At 50.4% G+C, this 19,577-nt stretch overlaps 1 protein-coding gene across 3 annotated transcripts in view; it reads left to right on the top strand.

Annotated features, from left to right (window-relative positions):
- The window catches only part of ANKH (ANKH inorganic pyrophosphate transport regulator), a 123,928-nt gene that overhangs the window by 93,710 nt on the left and 10,641 nt on the right, over positions 1 to 19,577 (top strand). For all 3 annotated transcript variants that reach the window (XM_037063029.1, XM_037063027.1, XM_037063028.1), the window contains exons 7-8: positions 1,856 to 1,948; positions 5,496 to 5,591. In XM_037063029.1, the coding sequence (XP_036918924.1) occupies positions 1,856 to 1,948; positions 5,496 to 5,591 (189 nt within the window). The remainder of the gene's footprint in view (positions 1 to 1,855; positions 1,949 to 5,495; positions 5,592 to 19,577) is intronic.

The raw sequence follows: 19,577 nt of genomic DNA, 5'->3' as shown, positions 1-19,577 counted from the left end.
GAAGCCGTGAGGATCTCATTTGGTCACTTATAGTCATGTAATTTTGTATCTTTCTGAGTACGGAAGAAAACAACTCATTCATCCTTCATAATGACTGTAGGAGGAAACTGAGGCAAGGACACAAAGTTAAAGGCACCAAACTAGCAAGAAGCCGGGCTAATATTAGAATCCAGATTTCCTGAGTCTGGCCCAGCGGCCTTTCCATTTTTCTGCGGACCCAGAACGACGCCTCCTCACGGTAGCTGCAGAGGACAATGGGAGAGGCGTGCGGCTGCAGAAGAGGTGGGGGACGCAGAGGGTGAAGGGTCGGTGCTTCCTGTGCACCCCCCTCCTTGTCACCTGTTTTCTCCTGCCTTCCTGCACTTACCACCCACCCCCTCAGGGCTTCGTGTGCTCTTTGGCAGTCTGCCCTCCTCCAAATGAGGAGTCCGCTCACAACTCAAGAAACTTACCTGGAAACTGGCAGCCAGTCCAAAGAAAGAGCGGAATCACTCTTTCCATCTTCCAAGTGTGGTGTGAACAAGCAGAATGGCTTCATTTGTTCCCCCCGGAGAACTAATTCTGCCTGTGGAACAGCTGATCCTTCAGGAAGGCTGGGAGCTGCTTCTCAGGGGCCCTGTTTACACTGTGCCCTTGACCGCTCTGTCAGCATGTCTCCTGCCTGGGGTCTCCTGCCAGTTTCCATGTCCTGGGAAGCAGCTCATGTGGGCTTGGAAAGAGAAGCACATTAATCACCAGCAGATCGCGCTCTCTTGCCTCCGTTTGCTCCTGGAGTTTGTGTTTTGAACCAGGCGTGCCATCTTGGGTGGCTCCTGTAACCCAGCAGCTCTTATACCTAAAGACTGCAGTGTAAGTTGCCCAGGACGAAAAAGAGGACCCCATCACCTGTGGGCTAGAATTCTGCCTTCCCCTTAAAATAAACAAGGTGACATATATTAGAGCCGTTTCTCAATTGACCTCAGTGGCAAAGAGACACAGCACATGGAGTATAGAATGGACGTTTATGGATCATCTACGTAGGTGTCGGCATTTACACCCATTTCACTAACTCCCCGTAACCCTGCGCAGACGGTGTTGTTATTCTCCTGGTTCCACTGGAGGAGCAGGAAGGGAGGCCTGGCCAGTTCATGCTTCACACAGCTTGTAGGTGAGGAAGTGGAGGTTTGATTCCAGGTCCACCCAATGCCAATGCCCAATTCCAACCCATTTTCATGGGACAACACACTTGGCTTCCTGTAAGAAATAGTTGTTTAGTTTCTTTAAATTAAGAGCTATAATGGGGCTAGGCTGCCTGAACAAATTGGAAGAGAGTTGAGTCAGAAGCAAAGAGTACGTTAAGCCATCAACAAAAACAGGCTGATTGATGAGTCCCCCTGAAGGCCTGGATGGAGGTGAACAGATGGACCCTGAGCAAAGAGGATCCAGAGACGTCTCAGAATCACATGCTGAGACTAAAGAATTGGGCTGGACTGGAGAGTTCGGTTCAGCTCTATGGAAAGAGCAAAGATTCTGGAGTCTGGACCTGGGTTGTGATTTTGGCTTCTCGAGCCAAACACCTGGACCTGGACCTAGACATGTGTCCCATTGGATTCGTGTAAAATAGGACCCATGCTCCTGGCTGAGGTTCTCCCAGGGTCCACTCATCCCACTCCCAGGGACACAGTGGAGCACCTGTCCCCTCCTCCCCCCACCCCAGGCCATCCTGTGGGTGGCCAGTGCATGTCACCCAGTGCCAAGTGACTTGTCAGTGGTGACCACTCCTGAGACAGCTTGCTCTGCCAGGGGACCCACGGCAGCCACGGGAGATACTCTCCACGAATGCTGACGCTAACTCTGCTGCCTCTTCCTCTTGCAGGCAGTAGCAATTTTGACAGCCACATACCCCGTGGGTCACATGCCATATGGCTGGTTGACAGAAATCCGCGCTGTCTACCCTGCTTTTGACAAGGTGAGAACCTGTGTGGTGTGGTATCTGAAACGCACTCTCGAAAATTAGTATTTGATAGGCAGGGAGCTCTGATGAGGAGCGGTTGGATTTTTCCCAGTCTCACCTCCCTTGGGAAGGTTACTGGGCATTGGGATGTCAGAGGTGATGGTGGAATACTTTCCTCAGAGAAAAACAGAGGCAAATTTAAACTTACCTTGAAGCTGAGCTTCTAATGCCTCTTCAAACTGTTGTTCATGTTTAAGTCAGTCCTATTGAAAAGTTATTTGTTTACAAATGGGAAAATATACTCTCAAAAATGATACACTGGATTTTGCTTCTGTGGTTTGTATTTTTGGTAAAGCTAATACTTACTGACTTCACAGCAGACACGAAGGTGCAGACAGGAACTGTGTGCTTAAGCTCATAAACGTACGGAAGTCTTGGGGTATGTGGGGCGCATGCGTGCTGAAGTTGTCTGTGCAGCAGGTGTGGGTCCACCTGGGTCTGGACGCAGCAGACTTCCTGCCGCTGAAAGCCTCCGATCACAGCTGCTCTGTCCTCCTGCTGCTGCAGCTGCTGCAGAGGCTGCTGCCCGGGGAGACACGTAACCCTTGGGACTTGTACCCTCTGTCGGGGTCGGACAGGGGGTACAAGTAAATGTACCCCCTGTAAATGTCTAGTTCGTTAAGCTTAATCATTTGAACCTAAAACCAGTAGCCTTTCATCCTAAAACAAATGTCTAGCCAAACAGACCCCCAAAAGATAGTGTTTTAAAACGAAAAATAAGAAAGAAGCACACAACCTACCACTAGTGCTCTTGATAGCAACTATTTGGCCTTGAATTTCTATAGAACGAACTCAGAGTCATTGGCAATGTAATTTTATCTTTTTTAAACATTTATTTTTCAATGACAGTTGATATACAATATTATAGTAAGCATCAGGTGTGCACCATAGTGATTGGACATCTGTATACCACAAAAGTGATCATCAGTATCGTTTCTTCTTATCCCTGCAAGAGCCCTGGGAAGGCAAGGAGAGGAGGCCTCCTTGCCAAGGAGCTCCAGCAGATCACGTGCCTCGGGCCCCACCCCCGTGATCCCCCGTGAACTCTTCTGGGATTGCCTCCCCACAGTCTCATGAGAGACGGGGGAGTGGTGGTGCCCCGAACTCTTTACTGGGTGTGGAGCTTCCCCAACAGACCGCTGGTTGGATCTCCCACCTATTGCCAACATCCTTTGCAACGTCCAGATGCAGAGCATCTCTTAAAAAGTTCATTTCATTTCTGCTTCCCAGGCCTTTGTGAGTGGAATTCAGAGGCGTGAGTCCCTTGCAGGGGAAAGCTGACAGTCCGTGTGGGAGTGGGTTTCATCCAGTCTATGGATGGAAATCACTGATTTCATTTCAAGGAACATGAGCATAGACGTAAATCCTAGAAAACCAAAAGGGATGTCAGTCATCTTGCTAAATTTCTAGCTCTTAGAAGACAAGATTATATGATAAAACTTGATGAGACTAGCAGGAACTGAAGTGTTGGAACCTCCTGGCCATGAAAGTCTCATCTGAACTCCCTTGAAATAATGAAACTTAACAATACAACACTCTATAGTTTCGCTAGGAGTGTCCAAGGAAAACATCGTCTTATTCATGATCATAGAGGTTAGACGCTATGAGAAATTCCCTTAACGAGCATACCTCAAGCCAGGAACTGGAGTTACTTACTCAGAACCCTTCCGAGGCCTCACCCACTGGTGCTGGGCACTCCACCAAGCTACTGCAGCCGTTACGTGAATGCATCTATTCACCCGAATCTTAGACACCTCTGTGTGGACGCCCAGAATTGCCTCACTGACAGTTGATGAAATCCTCAGCCTCTCTGTGGAGTACAGAATAAGAGATGTAACATTTCTTGCATGACTTCTGATAGTTCTAGCTCAGTGTGGGGTGGGAAGAGCTTTCCCTTTGTACAGATTCTCTCTAACGTGCAGTTTTCATCTGCGGAAGAGCATGTTTCTGAGCAGATTGGGCAAATAAAACACAGATGCCAATGCAATGATACATGCTAGTTTGTTCTAGCCGTACTTACAGAAATATTTTCTATTTTAAAAATCTAAGTGCACTTGAAGGCCCTGAGGCATGTTACCGTCACCATGGGTGATGTGTGCCTAATTCTTTCCAGTGCGGCCGCCTTCTCCCTTGGCCCACCCAGGTGCCACTTGCACAGACCCCTGGGGTGAGCAGAGGTGGCCAAGTGTTCTGCCCTCTGTGATTTGCACATGGCCATGGGAACAGTCTGTCACCCAGAAGAGCAGGTACGCTTCAGAGGCTGGAAATCAAAACGGGTCAGTTCATCCAGAGCCTGTGCTGGCGGCATCTGTTGGCAAGAGATTGGACAGCTGGCCTCAGCCTCCAAAGTTAAGGAAGCATCACTAGTTCTTTTCACAGTGGAACCTGTAATGTCTCGGCTTGTATGCCTCTTACCAGGCTAGATGCGGGAGTATGTTTTCATTGGTCTTCTCGGAGACCAATTGAGTCCATAATGAAGTGGGAGTTACTTTTCTCTGCTGGTTTTCCCAGCTGAGGGCCAGGCATGGTTTGGGTGATGGGCACATTCACAGGGCCAGGCATGGTTTGGGTGGTGGCACTGGGGTGGCCTCAGCAAGGCTCTCAGGTTCAAGGATGTGGAAGAATACATCTGAGCCGTCTGCTTTATTTGCTTAAAATTCAGGTCAGCAAAGGCTTTGGAGCACTTCTCATATCCAAGAAAGATTGTGCTAAGTTGCAGGAGCTAAAGAGATGAATGAGACACACCACCCGTGCCTCACTGGGGCTTTGCCACAGCCCTGAATACAGGCCATGACAGCAAACCTGCTTCGGGTGGTCTGTTTTGCAGGAAGTGGCCCCAGAGGCAGCATGAGGGGTCCCAGAGGCAGGATTGGAGGGAAAGGATGAGAGAGGCTTTAAGGAACCAGCAGGCTGTGAAGACAATGAGCCTTGAATAAAGAGGTGTTTCTGACCATTGGAAGATCCCATAAGAGGAGGAACACAATTACAGAACCCTGGAAGCACCAGTGAGTTAGGGAAGAGCAAGAAGTTCCCTTAGGGGTACAGATTGAAAAGTCATGGCAAGAAAGTGAGTCTGGGTCACAGCAAGGAGGGCCTCAAATGGCCAGTCTAACTTACAGTCCATTTGGTGGGGAGGGAGGGCCCAAAGGCCACAGAGCAGGGCCCTGGCATTCAGGGAGGTGCCCACACTGGCCAGGAGAAGGCACAGGCCGAAGTCCTGGACTACCAAGGTGGCACCCAGCACCAAAGTGAGGGGGCTGATTCAGGAGACACTGTCTGGCGCTCGGTCTAAAACTCCTTCTGGTTAATGTTCACGTCCAGAAATCTGAGAGCTGCCTGAGCAAGAGAGACTCAAAGGTACAGCCGTCTTCCAGGCTGTCACTTGAAATCTGTATTTCAAACGCATCGCATGCAACTCAGACAAGATGCTCTCCGGGATGCACATGAGGTCAGCCGGGGGTGACTTGGAACCCCGTCACCATTGTCCTGTTCTTCCCCCTAGAATAACCCCAGCAATAAACTGGTGAGCACAAGCAACACGGTCACGGCAGCGCACATCAAGAAGTTCACGTTCGTGTGCATGGCCTTGTCGCTAACGGTAAGGAGAGAGACCACCGCCTCCCCCAACCCCTCCCCGTTTTTGTTAAGGAGAAACAGTTACATTAAAGGGAGACGTCGTGTATTCCATAATGTGGTGTTATGCTCAGGTTAATCAACAACCCCTTCAAGTCATTCTCAGCCCAAAATGTGAACAATTGTTATTCAGGCAAGTCACTGAACTCAGGAACCAAGGGCCGTCTTCTGGCTTTCCTTGGGGCTTCTCACATGCTGGAGAAAGACAGGCTTTGCCTTTCATTTTAATCATACTCGTGTTTTGCTGAAAAATTTCCAGCCCATTTTTGAACATCCAGAGTCAACCATCCCTTTTCCAAATGTAATTGGTGCTATTTTCATTTCCCCAGTAAAAGCGCCTTTCCTGACCACATTTATGCTGACGCGTCCTCCTTATTTATTCACCACTCAGCACATACTGATGGAGCCCCCGCCGCCTCCAAGCCCTGTGCCACCTTCCCAGATCCCGCTGTGCACAGGTCTGGGTCGTGCTGCCGGGCTGGCAGGGCTGGTCGGTGACTCTGCACGGCCTTAAACGAACAGCACCCACGCTTCCTTTATCACCTCCCTGGCAATTCAAGTGTGGAAGACAATGTTCAAAACACGGAAGAAATGCTTACACACACCATAATCCAAAGCACATGCTATATAATTTAAGGTTGTTTATAACGCTTATCACTGGTATCAAAAAAAAGAGGGGGGGGGACCCATAACGTGTATAAACAAACGTACATGTAGATGGTGCCCTTTGGATGAGGGTGAGACAAGGATCGAAAGGCGCACAGGTCTTTGAACCCCGTTCGGTTCCTGTGGTGTGTTGTCCCTGTTTCCTGTCCAGTCCTGCAGAAGGTCTCCACTTATTCAGAGCAATGCAAGTATCTTCCCAAAATGCCTGCGTGTGTGCACTTCTCATCGTAAGTGACTGATAGTGGGACCAAAGGGAGTAAAGTATGTTGCCTTCTGCTGGTGACAGGGACACAAACCTTCAGTGGGTATTTTTTTCAGAGTCCACAGCTTAATATTGGATCAGGTCCCATTGATCGGCACCTGACTAGACTGTAACAAGGGCAACACGAGACAAAGAGCCCATCGCGTAACCCCTCTGCCCAGACATGACCTTGGTCCTTGTGTCCTCTGCCACCCATCCCTCCAGCCCAGCCCCTCCCACCTGCCTGTCTCTCGTGAAACCGGGTGGGACGGGGTGAGGAATGTAGTCCTCTGCCTCCTGACAGGAGGAATTTCTGGTAGCACGCGTGTTTGCATCAGGACAGGTTACCCCTGCAACCTGGCTCCCCACTTTGCATTATTTCTCTCTATGGTGTGCAAGTATTTTCAGGATTCCCTAAAATATTAGCAAAACACTGAACACCCTTTAGTCTGTCTAGGAGTATTTTAGGAAGCACAGAGGAGGTTTCTGCTGCAGGTACAGACCTCAGCTTTTGGACACCATATCACTATTAACTCTGCAAATTATTCCCTCGTCCCCGATTCCCAGGGAACAGTTTGCCTTACTAGCATTTTACCTAGTTGTACTTATTTCCCTAAGTTGTCTCAAAACCTTGATCCCTTCTGCAGTGTCCCCTTGAATCTTATAAATGGTGTCTGTTTTGGCACAAAATCATAAAACTTACCTAGCTTCTGTTTAACGTGTCAGTACAAACCTGCATTGTAGAAAGAACACATGCCAAGCCACCACCTGGACAAGTTAGAGAACCATGGGGAAGNTGGTGTGCAAGTATTTTCAGGATTCCCTAAAATATTAGCAAAACACTGAACACCCTTTAGTCTGTCTAGGAGTATTTTAGGAAGCATAGAGGAGGTTTCTGCTGCAGGTACAGACCTCAGCTTTTGGACACCATATCACTATTAACTCTGCAAATTGTTCCCTCGTCCCCGATTCCCAGGGAACAGTTTGCCTTACTGGCATTTTACCTAGTTGTACTTAACCCCCTAAGTTGTCTCAAAACCTTGATCCCTTCTGCAGTGTCCCCTTGAATCTTATAAACGGTGTCTGTTTTGGCACAAAATCATAAAACTTACCTAGCTTCTGTTTAACGTGTCAGTACAAACCTGCATTGTAGAAAGAACACATGCCAAGCCACCACCTGGACAAGTTAGAGAACCATGGGGAAGGTGCTGTCCTGCCCCGGGATGCCGAGGTGCCGAGTGCCACCGGGGCCCTGCGTCACGAGAGACGTGGCTCCCAGGCCGCACCCCTAGGCTCTCCTGGGGCACAAGCCGGTTTCCTGGAGGTAGCTGGCAGTCACAAACTGTTGTGCCATGAAAATGGCAAAGTCAGTCAGTGGGGACGAAGTCACAGACATCCAGGAATCTTGTTTCATGACTTTCTGTGGCTTTTTAAAAAATCATTTTATTAGCTTCAGCTTAAAGGCAGAAGCAGTGTGGGAAGCACTTTCCTTCTAACCCAGCGGCACCGCTCACAGCCCTCAGCTGGGTCCGAGGCACGGTCTGGGCCCTCCCAACAGTGCTCACGGTGAGATGTGGGGACCCAGCATGGCTGCGGTGCCCCCGGCGTCTCTGTTTCCGATTTCAGCACCTGCTCACACGTCCCCAGGTGCACAGGCTCTGAGCACAAGCATGTTCCTGGTGGCCCGAAACACTCGGTGTCCTGTCGATCCACAGCAATTCAGCATGTGGGGAGTCGGGAAAGCCCAAGTCAAACGTCTCAAAATATTTTTTGTAGATTATCTCAAAATATATTAAGAAACACCCAATAGGCACATGAACATCAGGCAGCGTGTGAAATGAGCACCGCAAGGACATCACACACCCGATTGGCATGCCAAATGGTCATTTTGTACGTTTAATGAAGCCGGAAACCATTAGACCCAGGAACAAAGAAAACAATCACAAAACCCTCTGGTCCCGTGGAAGCATTTCCCTGGCTTAACTCACCCAGCACTTAGCTGTCACCTGCACCTGCAGACAGACTACGAAGTGACCTGGAAAGTTAAGTCACTTTTAGCCGACCGATGTTTGGCCTTTGCTGAAAACACCCTTTATTTTTAACTTAATGAGACTGTTACTGCGTCTCCAGCTCTGGGACAGACAGCCCACTCGTTCAGGCACATGGAGGTCAGCACTGCGGCTCGTGCCCCAGGAGTGTTCTCGGGGTCCTTTCGGACCCTCTGAGCTCAGAGAATCCCACTGTGCTGCCGCAACAAAAACACATTTGGCAAACGACAGTGCCTGGGGGACCTACCCAGCACTAGTCAGGTGCCAGGAGGCGTTCAGGGACCGTGTCCAACCCCCCCTGAGAGGGGGCACTTAACCCTGTGGTTTGAAGAATGAATTGGGAACTGGCCCCTTACCAAAAAAGAAGTTTCCAGAGAGCCATGGTGCACAGGCAGAGCCAGGGCGTCTGAATTGGCGTGGGGTTCATATGCCCTGAATGTCCCTGGGGCTCTTGTTGCACTTGACTGCCCTCTTTTACTTTAAAGGGTTGAGAAAAGAGGCCCAGGAAAGAGGGATTTAGCTCAACCTTGAATGCAGGGCCACATAGCACAATGGTTATAGATGTGGGCCTTGAAAGCCTGGGGCCTGGGTTCAAGTCCTGGCTCTACCGCTCACCATCTGGGCAGCTTTGGGAAGGTCACTTAATACTATCACCCTCGGCTTCCCCAGCTGCCACCTGAGCACACCCACCCTTTAAGACTTCTTTAAGGATAAATAGCTGGCACAGCACAAGCGCAGAAGGCCAGCTCTCACCATCTGTAATTCCCAGACACGTGGGCTGCCTTCTGGGGGGCAAACAGGCTGTATCCCCAAATACACAGTTCTTGGTATAATTGAAGCCAATGAATAATTTTTATGATTTTTTCCATTTGGATATGTAATACCCTTCCAGTTTTTTGGTGGGATTTTCTTTTGGTGTTTTTTAAAAAACCAGCTCCTTTGTAGAGCCACACCTCCCTTCCATAGGTGGGCCTCAGGTATGCATGGAAACACAGCCACCGGTTTTTCTCCCTGAGGCTCAGGAAAGCTCTCGGATGTCCGTCACACCTTCCTGTTTGCAGCCCTCATCGCAGGTGGAGACAGTGCTCACTGCACCTTCGGGCGTCTTGCTAATTTAAAATGTCGGTTCTCCGCCCTAGATGTTGTGGCTCGGTGGACTGAACAAAGGCCTGCAAACCAAAGCGTCGCTGGTTCAATTCCGGGCCTAGAGCACATGCCTGGGTTGCAGGCCAGGTCCCCAGTAGGGGGCACATGAGAGGCAACCACACACTGTTGTTTCTGTCCCTCTCCTCCCTCCCTTCCCCTCTCTCTAAAAGTAAATCAATAAAGCCAAAAAAAAGAGTTAGTTCCCTACAAGCTGCAGTGAGTCCAGAATGAGAGAAAATGAGAAATTTAGGCTTCTAGCTTAGACATCCCATAGATCTGTACACACCAACCAAATACTAGAAATGCCGACGAGGAGCGATTTAAGCCACATGGGTGCGCATTGCCCAAATTATGAAAAACCTGGGCAGTGGAACAGACACCTTCAACGGGATAGATGGTGCTTAGGGGCCTGTGCGCAGGCACAGCTGCGCAGAGCACGAACACAGACGTATTTGTGCCTGTGGCCATTCTGCGCAGGCCTGGGCTTCCGCAGTGTGCCGGGCTCCAGGACCACTGCAGTGGAAGAGGCCCTCGGGCTCCTTTCTCGGGGAATTTGTAATCAGAAGACCATTTATAATCAGGCAGTAAACAGGCGTTGCAGAGTTGGGTAGCGGGTTAGCTTCCTCTAGCTGCTGTACCAAACTACCACAAAGCTGATGGCATAAAACAACAGAAATTTGTTCTCCCACCGTCTTGGAGGCCAGAAGTCACAGCTCAGTTCACTGGGCTGAAATTAAGGTATCCACCGGGCACGCCCCTGCCAGTGGCTTTTAGAGAAAAATCTGTTCCTCGCCTCCAGCTCCTGGTGGCTGCTGGCGTTTCCCTGGCCACATGACTCCTGTTCGTGCATCTGTCTTCCTGTTGCCTCTTCTTCCCTGTGTTGGCATCAAATCTGCCTTTGTCTCCGTCTCACAGGGACGTTCGCGATGATATTTCAGGCCCACCAAGTCCATCCCAGCTAATCTTACTCTAGGATTCTTAATTTAATCATATATTACCATAAAAAATAATGAATACTCATTCTGGGGATTAGGGAGTGGATATATTTTGTGGGGGTGGCTATTCTGCAGCCTGCTGAAAGCTGACAGGGATTCACGGGTGCTTTGGAGGAAAATTAAGTAAAAGGAAAGAAGGTGAGGGGAATGTCGTTTTGGAGGACACGCTCAGGGAAGACCCCCTGAAGGGACACATTTACATGTACACAGGACGTCCAGCAGCCCAGGGCTCCCTGCGCATGTGCACCTGGACCCCGTTGCGGACGTGCACCCCACGTCTGAGTGGCATCTCGGTGCATGCTCCCCTGCACTGCTTCACCCCTTCTTCCTGCTCAGGCACTACCTCCATGTCTCCTTCTCTCTCCAGGGTCGGCCTCTCCCGACTTCCTCATTTAAATTTGTTTAGGACTTCTAACCTTAAAAAAAAAATAAAGGACACATACAAACCACATTTTTATCCACAGGCCAACTGCACTTCTCTCTCCTTGGTGTTCACACTTCTGGGGAGGATTACCTGAAAGCACCCTCCCCCACCGTCCCGCCTCTGTCTACCAAGACCATCTGTCCCCATCTCCGGCCACCTGCCTCCTCCCTCGGGAGCAAGGGGGCCCTACTTCCTTCCTAGATCATTCTTTTGATTTGCACTGTTACCCATCACTTGTTATCTCCTTACAGAGCTCACCCAGGTGCCCACTGGCTCCTTGCCCCAACGCCAGGAAGCCCCGTCCACTTATCATATTCTGCGTTTGGTGGCGCCCCTCCCCCCTCCCGTGCTCACTCCCGCTCTCTGTGACACTGCCCTAGGCGGGGTCTCCGTCCTTTCTGATATTCCCTTCACAGCCTCCCTGGCGGAAGGTCCCCGTTCCTCCCTGTGAATGAGCCTCAGGCTCTTCCCAGCTGCCTGCCTCCTGACACCCTCTCTCTGCAGAGCCTGGGTGAGGACAGGGTCACTCTCTCACACAAACAGCCAGCTCCTCCTGGACCATCAGGCTGTGTCCATTGTGGGTGTTCTCTTGGTCCCCAGCTTGCCTCACTGAGTCTTGTCCGAGCGGGGGCGGGGGGGTGGGTCAGCTCGGAGGCTGCTGGAAAGAGGAGGGGACTGAGTGATCTGCAGACTCCAGCCTAGAATGGCAGCCAAGCGGCTGCCTGCACGACCCGTGCCGGCCAGAGCCCTTGAGGCTCGGTGGACAATAGATGTCATCAAGGTAGACCTCTGTGGACCTCCAGGTGAAGATGTTTAGTCTTTAAAATATGTAGTCCAAAAGCTTCAGGCTTTTAGAACTCTAGGGCCCCTGCCAGCAGGGAAGGAAAGCAAAAGGCGGCAGGCAGCGTGTCAAAGAAGGAAGCCGGCAGAAAAATCTGTCCCAGGTTATGTCTCCCTGACACACTGAGGTGACTCCTCTGGGCGGGGTTCAGCTCGTCTCAAAGACCATATAGACATAGCCCATGGACACAGACAGGGTGTGGTGAAGGCCAGGGGTAGGGCGCGGGGCCGTGGGCAGTGGGCAAAAGCAGACATCTGTAATAGTGTCAACAATGCAAAAATACTGTCTGCGCTGTTCACACGAGCAGAGGTGGCCCAGCCTCACGTTCCCTGCTCCCAGTCACCACGAGCTATTGCTGACCTGCCCCACGAGCTGTCACTCAGACATTGGGGCGGGGACACCACAGGCCTTACTCTGGCCATGGCACCATGCTGACCCTGTGTCTCCCACAAGACCGGCCTGTGGGAGGCTGTATTTATGCTGGGTGGCCCCATGATCCAGAAGAAAGTGAATGTGCTGTGTTGGGAGGGGAGGACAGAAAGGACCAAAGGTGAATAAACTGAATGAAAACATCCTCCTCTGGTGCTCCCGAGAGCCTGGTGTGTACCAGCGGGCCCTTGGGGCGCTTTAGACATCCCAGAGGTAGGGAGGGAGGCAGGCTTCTGAGTCCCTGAGGTCAGGGGGAAGCCCCAGCCCCTCACTTTACCAGTGGGGTGACCAGGAGCAAGTCACATGGCCCTTCCAGGCCCTGGTGTCCTCCTCTGTAAAGGAGCAAAAAATACTGCCAGACTTTGTGGTGAGTGAACAAAGTGACTTATGGAAAGCTCTTGTATCAAGCTCTTGCTCTTGTATCAGCAACTAACTCTTGCTAAGAGTTCGTTCCTTCCCGCTGGCCCTCTGCCCTCCCTTCTCCCTTCTCTCCACAGCTTCATAGTCTGGCCTTCACTTTGTAAGTCGCTGTGAATTGCAGGTTTGAGGGGGTGATGAGTTTGTTCAGGGGAACTCAGAGGAGAGTAAAGCAGCTAAGACTGGTTCCCAAACTCTCATCTAAGCACTCAGGATAAAATGACGTTGCAAATCCACGGTGCGTTCTTAAAACAATTAGCACCCGAAGGGGCACGCCCTGATGTTTCCAAGAGGTTCTAATTTTTTTTTAAAGGTTTTATTGTGGTAAAACACACTTAACATAAAGCTTCTCCTCCGAGCCATTTCTGAGCCTACAGGTCCGTGCATTCTTGTCGGGCTGCTGCCACCGCCATCCACAGAGCTCTTCCGCTTGCAGACCTGAAACTCCAGACCCACTGAACAACACCTCCCGGACCCCTGCCCCTGCCTCCCAGCTCCGGCAAGTTCATTTGACTGTTCACAGTCAAGGAAAAGCAAATGCTGAACAGAATTGGGTGGGAACTTTCTAAATATTCTTGGAATCAGAGTAAGAATAGGGAGAAATTAAACGTTCTGCAGAGAGATGGAATGGGCAGAAGTTTGACAGCGAGGCGCCCTCTGCAGGCTTGGTGTGTGGCGCCCCCTGCTGTTTGGAGTGTGTTTTTGCTTCCAGTTAATATGCCTTCCCAAGAATTGAGCATCTTCTTAGGCCCGAAAGGAGCACCGAATGCTCTAATGAATGTGTCTGTTTAGCAGTTTCATTGAATCTTAAGGATAGTTGGGTGATTTAGTTTTCATATCCTTTAAAAATAACTGATTTTAAAAACTAGATCTGAAAATGTTAACAGTAGATGTGCTGTAATAGTGGTTGGGTCAACTCTCTTACAAAAGTATTCCAGGTGGACGGGAGACGGGGGTTGTGACGGCCAGCAAGCCACACGGAGAATATTAGGTGCTACGTGAAAGACTGAGATGCTCATCCCAGATCCCTGGCTTAACCACAAACCGAGCTCTGTTTCTCTCAGTAACAGATGGAGTTACTGTATCTGTTTCAGCCTGATAAAATTTTCACGTGTCTGACCCTACATAAAAAGCCCCTTGCATTTTCTCACTGTATGGTGTTGTAATAATAAAATATATCGTAACCCAATACACATTGTTATATATTATAATACATGTTGTTATACATTGTAATAATAATGGTGATCCTTCCTCAGGAGGGCGTCTCTCCCATCAGCCTCCTGTGCTGCCCTGTGATTTTCCTGACCATTCACAGGGCTTGTCACACAGCCCCCCTTCAGAGGACGGGTCAGCTCTGCAGGACAGTAGCCCCATTCTTCTGGCCACTGCTACAGGCCACTCCCTGTCACCCCTGTAATGCTGCTCCCCAGAAAGTGGGCCCATTGGCCATTTTCACACATTATGTGGGTTTTAGGCATTTGCAGTACAGTAAAATAGCTTTTCTTTTCCTTGAAAATTGGGGCTCACCCTGGCTCTAAGAGCCATCCTAATGGGATGCTGTGTCAATCCACTGGGGATGTGGGGACTTCTAGTGAACTCAGTGCTGGCATTGGGAAGGCTCCAGGAAATGAGCCCATCTAGTTCACGTGGCAGCTGGAAAATGCGAGTGAGAAACTGTGGAGAGGACAGACCAGCGGGTCCCCAGAGGGCAGCCAGTGCACACTCAGGTCATGTGGCTCTCTCTCCATCGTGCCCCTCATCGGCCGCTCTGCACATCCGCAGATACTGAGCACAAACTGCAGCTACCCCCAGATTCCACCACCTCTCACCTCCCAGTGGCCCATCCCCGGCATGCACTGCTTCTGCCCCGGCCCCACAGTCCATTCTCACACAGCCTGTTCAAATGGCCCTCTGATCACATCTCCTCCACCCACAATCCCCCAGGGCTCCCGGCTCTCTGGGAACAAAAGCTGGAGTCATGACCATGACCCACAAAACCCTTAGTAAACTTCCTCACCCCACCCGCCCCTGCCACTTGTGTACAGCCAGCGAGTACAATTTAATGCTATGGATCAAAGGGCCAAATGGCGCTCCTTGGGTCCACATCAGCTCCCTCTGAAGATGCAAGCGAGACAGGCATGTGTGTTGTCTGAGTGGCCTTCCTACTTCCGGCCCTTCCACCCCCAAGTAAATCAAATCAGTGCGCCTTCCACCTGGAGTAACACGGGACCCAGTGTCTCTGGGTGCTGGCCGTGAAACCCCACTGTCAGCCCCTCCCTCTGAACCGAGACTTCTCACGTCCCTGTCGTGAGCACATGTTAAAATGGACAGTTACCGGGGTCCCTGTTATTTTAAAATGTTTTTCTGGTAAAGAAAAAGGAATACATGCTCTGTGTGGAAGACAGGGGAAAGCACAAAGAGGAAGATAAAGTCCGCCCTAATCTCACCACCTACATCTCACCGAACAGTGGAGGTAGCTCCACTGTTAGCATTGTGTTAGGGGCCAGGAACCCTTTTACAGTCCCCACAGTGAGATCGCTTGGTTGCGCTCTCTGGGCCCCGAGCAGTGGAAGCATTGGTGCAGCTCACAGGGCCACGCATGTGCTGGTGGCCCGGCCAACCGAGATGCCCCAGGAGCTGGCACCAGATTGTAAATCAGCTTACTCCCCAAGCCCACAGTCCAGAGCCAAGGAAACCACCTCTTCCCATGCCGTATTGTTGAGGGTTAACCACTGGCTTGCCCAGTGGACAATTGCACCCAATTACAGGGTTGCTGAACCTTTCTTTCTAAGTAAAAGCCCCAAATAAAAAACAATGCCTACGGCCAGCTACTTTCACTCAAAGCGGCTGCATGTATTTTACCTCTTCTAACTGCAGGGGACAAGAATCTGTGGCTCACTACTAACGCTGATTATTCATGGTAATGGTGATAGCTTGGGGAGTTCTGGAAACCAAGTCAAAACCAGAGCTCTTGGCCATGTTCTTTGTGGAATGGAGCCCTCTCGGGACAAGCAGAAATGGCCGTCCCCACTGTGTCTGGGTTGGTGTGCGCTCTGATCCCAACCGCTGACACAGACCGCTGGCTTCTTTAGTCCCAAGCCCAAGTTCTGAAGAAGCAGGTCTTGGGAAAGATGTTCCTTCTGTGGTTCTGGCCACATCGCCTCAGGCCGTAGCATCATTGACCGGGGATGTTATTTCTGTAAGGTTTAGGGCTTCTTCCATCCTTACCGCACACTGCAATAATATTTGGGGATTTTAATCTATGGTAAAATGTTGTCATTAACTCAGCTCATCATTATGGGGATTTAGAAATGAAAGGTTAAATGCTGCCAGAGTGAAAAAACTACATAAACTAAAGCATGTTTTTAACAGACTGATTCTAAGGGAGATGTTGAGCTACTCATTGACCTGCCCACTAGGAATCTGACCAAGGCACGTACACTACCAGAAACTGCGTGTTAGGGCTATGGATACAGTGGCTGCCCCCCACCCCCCGAAAGTGTGGGTTAGTTTCCAAGGAGCCTCATACAGTGAAAGAAAAGAGAATGCCTGTGACGGCGAAGGCAAAAGGCTTGTCTGGAGTGGACTATATGAGAGATGGAGCTATGCTGAAACACACATAAGTGTTTCAAAGTTCAAAGTGGAAGTTTCATGGTCAGTGCCTGGTCCTCAGAAAAAGAAGTGCTATCTATCAAAAGAACAGTGAGTCTGAGGTCTCCTCCTCTCCCTCCTCCCCATTCCTCCTCCTCCTTCTTAATAACCTTGTTATTTTAGAATCATTTTAGATTTGCAGAAACATTGCTAAAGTGGCAGAGTTCTCACCCACCCTTCACCCCTCACTCACAGTTTTTTTGCCATGGCTCAATTGTCTCAGCTAAGAAACCAACACAAACTAAACCCCACAGTTTGTTTCACTAGCTTTTTCCTCGCATCCTTTGTCTGCTCTAGGTCCCCATCCATGTTACTCCCTTGTCTCCTTAGCCTCTTCTGGTCTGTGAGAGTTTCTCAGATTTTGCTTGTTTTCCAGGCTTTGCCACTTTGAAGGAATGCCAGTTAGATGTTGTGCAGAATCTGCTCAGTTTGGGTCTGTCTGCAGTTTTTCTTGTGGCTAGATGGGGCTTTGGATTTGGGGGGAGGGAGGCCTTCTAGTGAAGTGCCAGTCTCCTCATATCTTATCCAGAGTGCATGCCGTCAGCAGGACCTGTCGCTGCCGTGGTCAGCCTTGGTCACCTGGCCAAGCTACTGGTGGCCAGGGCTCTCCACTGTGAAGGCACTCTCCCCCCTCCCATGCTGTCCTGTCCTTGGAAGTGTTACTGTGGTCAGCCCACACTTCTGGATGGGGACATATAGCTATACTTCACCTCCCTGTGAGGAGAGTATCCACATAAATCAGTGGAAATTCTGTGCAAGAGATCTGTCCCTGTGTGTTTATTTATATCAATATTGGTTCGTGGGTATTTATTGTAGACTGTGGGTCATCAGTCAATACTATGGTATTTGTCCTGTTGCTCGCGCTGTTCCAGCGTTGCCCCTTGGGAACGCCTGCTGCTGGGCACTGTGTTCTTTGACCTGTTATTCCAGGCTGATCATCTCGTCCGTTTCCAGCCATAGTCCTAGAATGAGCTGCGTCTCCAAGGAGCTCCGGTTCCTTTCATTAGGGAATAAATAGAAAAACTGAGATCTGGGCCCCGAGTGGGTGGTTCTATTTTGCTGGCTGCTCCCTAATGAGACGGTATGACAGCAAGCTCTGCAGCAGAGAACCCACCCCTGCAGCTGCTCTAGGGAACAAATCATGTTCATTGTCAGTAGTTTATTAGGTTTGTGTTCTGGTTTGGAAAAGTCAATGTCGTTAGGCTCTGCAAATATTTGCGGAACACAGCATGTCATGGTCAGCTGGGGAGGGCATGTTCTAAGTCAACACTCTGCTGGGTGAACTCATTAGAATGTCGCTTTCCCGAAATAGTCTTTGTGAGGTGCACTTCTACGGCCTCTTGTTTTCTGAAACAGACTGGTCACATTTGGTCCGGTCGTTAGGTGCAGGCTCAGTCCTCTTCTCAGGGAGAGCTGACCTGCCCACAGCCACTGCAGCCTTCACGCAGCGCCGTACCTGTTTGTACGCCGCCTGGGTTTCTTCCTGGCCAGTGCAAGAAGTACTGCTTTTTGAGGAACTTCCTGGAAGGCAAGGAGCGTTTTCATACTGGAAGCATGGGCAAAGGCACAGGCTGACTCCAGAGGCCTCAGGAAGAGAGAGAGGAAGCTTCAATACAATACCTGTGGCCCTTGTGCCCTTTACGCAATTGCCTGTGGTGGCTCAAGCCCCAGACCGGCCTGACAGCCCTCAATTACATTGTTCTCGGAGACCGAGCCTAGGCTCTGGGTGTGTGTGGCTGAAAACTCCACGGAGGCACCTCGGGGGCACGTGGCCTTGTGGGGACGTCTAGGGCAGGCTTAGATGGGTACCAGAGAGCGAACAGAGTGGTTTAGCCCTGCCAAGTTAAATCACGCTGTGGAATTCTAGAAATGGGGTATTGGAACCACCTTGTGAGAAGTTCTATTAGGAACCCATTAGACCGTTTTGTTTTCAAGGGGCCAGAACTGTGGCCACCTGCCTGGGTCACTGGGTATGTGTGTAAGTGTCTCAAGGGATTTGGGTGTGCCCACTACCGTGTCCTCAAATCGGACTCCCTCCTCTAAAGGTTACTCATATGCCCTCCGATGCCGCAAGAAGCCTCCAGGTGAACACATCCAGGCAGAGAATCCAGAGAGGAAATCACCCGGCTTTGCCAGGGACACTGTTTGCACTGTCCTCTCTGACGTGCAGTGACCCCCGCCTTTCCCCTTGGTTGCTTGTAACCCAAAGGCCACGTTCCCGTCATTTTGCAGAGCACAGAGGTTGCAACGTGAGACGTTATCTCACATTCAGGTGATCACTGGCTACATAGTACATGCGACATCACGGTGATTTGTCCCAGAAGTTCTCGTTTTCAGCGGAGCATGGCCGAGGGGTCTTACTTCAGCCACTGAGGAAACACCGGAAGGAGTCACCCTCTCTAGGTCCCAAGGCAGAAATCAAGTCCAGACTTGGGGGAAGGGGGCTGCCACCTCTCTTGATCTTTACAGCTCTGCTGCTATGGAAAACATCCGTCGGGGAAGTGCATGTGTCCCCCTGCTGTGCTCAGTGTCATTTCGAAGTCGGGGTATGAAATCGCCACCATCCCTGGGCTGCAGATGTGAGCAACACCGCACAGGTTCATACCGGCAGCTTTGCCATGAAAAAAAATGATGACAAGGCCACTTGTTCGGGCCACTAGGTAGCAGCCCCTGAGCTCCGAGAGGCGTGTCTGAGGAAGCATGTTTCCCTTCGTGGCAGAGACGGGCCGTGAGCGGCCAGCACGCAACGGGGTTAAACGAGATTGGGTCTGTCACTTTTGAGAACCAGTGGGATGTCCTTCCCAGATGCTGAAAAATGCATGACAGAATAAAGGCCCGACTGAATTTATAAAGTGAATGTGTGATAGATCCTCCCTCCCACCCCTGGTGTTTCTTTTAAGTTATTTCACTGTGACGCAGAAAGTGGGACCAGTCTCGTTCCATGAAACACCCTTTACCCAAAGCCTAAAGCATGTTACAATCTAAAACTTCGGTGTTCTGTTCTTACACAACTACGGTTCATTTTATAATGCATTCGCTTTTGTCTTAGAAGATAACCACTCACATCTTAGAAAGGGAGGAAATTATTGGATG

Source organism: Sturnira hondurensis, unplaced genomic scaffold, assembly GCF_014824575.4.
Source record: "Sturnira hondurensis isolate 20B ecotype Veracruz unplaced genomic scaffold, ASM1482457v3 Scaffold0014384, whole genome shotgun sequence".
Classification (NCBI taxonomy): Eukaryota; Metazoa; Chordata; class Mammalia; order Chiroptera; family Phyllostomidae; genus Sturnira; species Sturnira hondurensis.
This window is presented reverse-complemented; position numbering and strand designations above follow the sequence as displayed.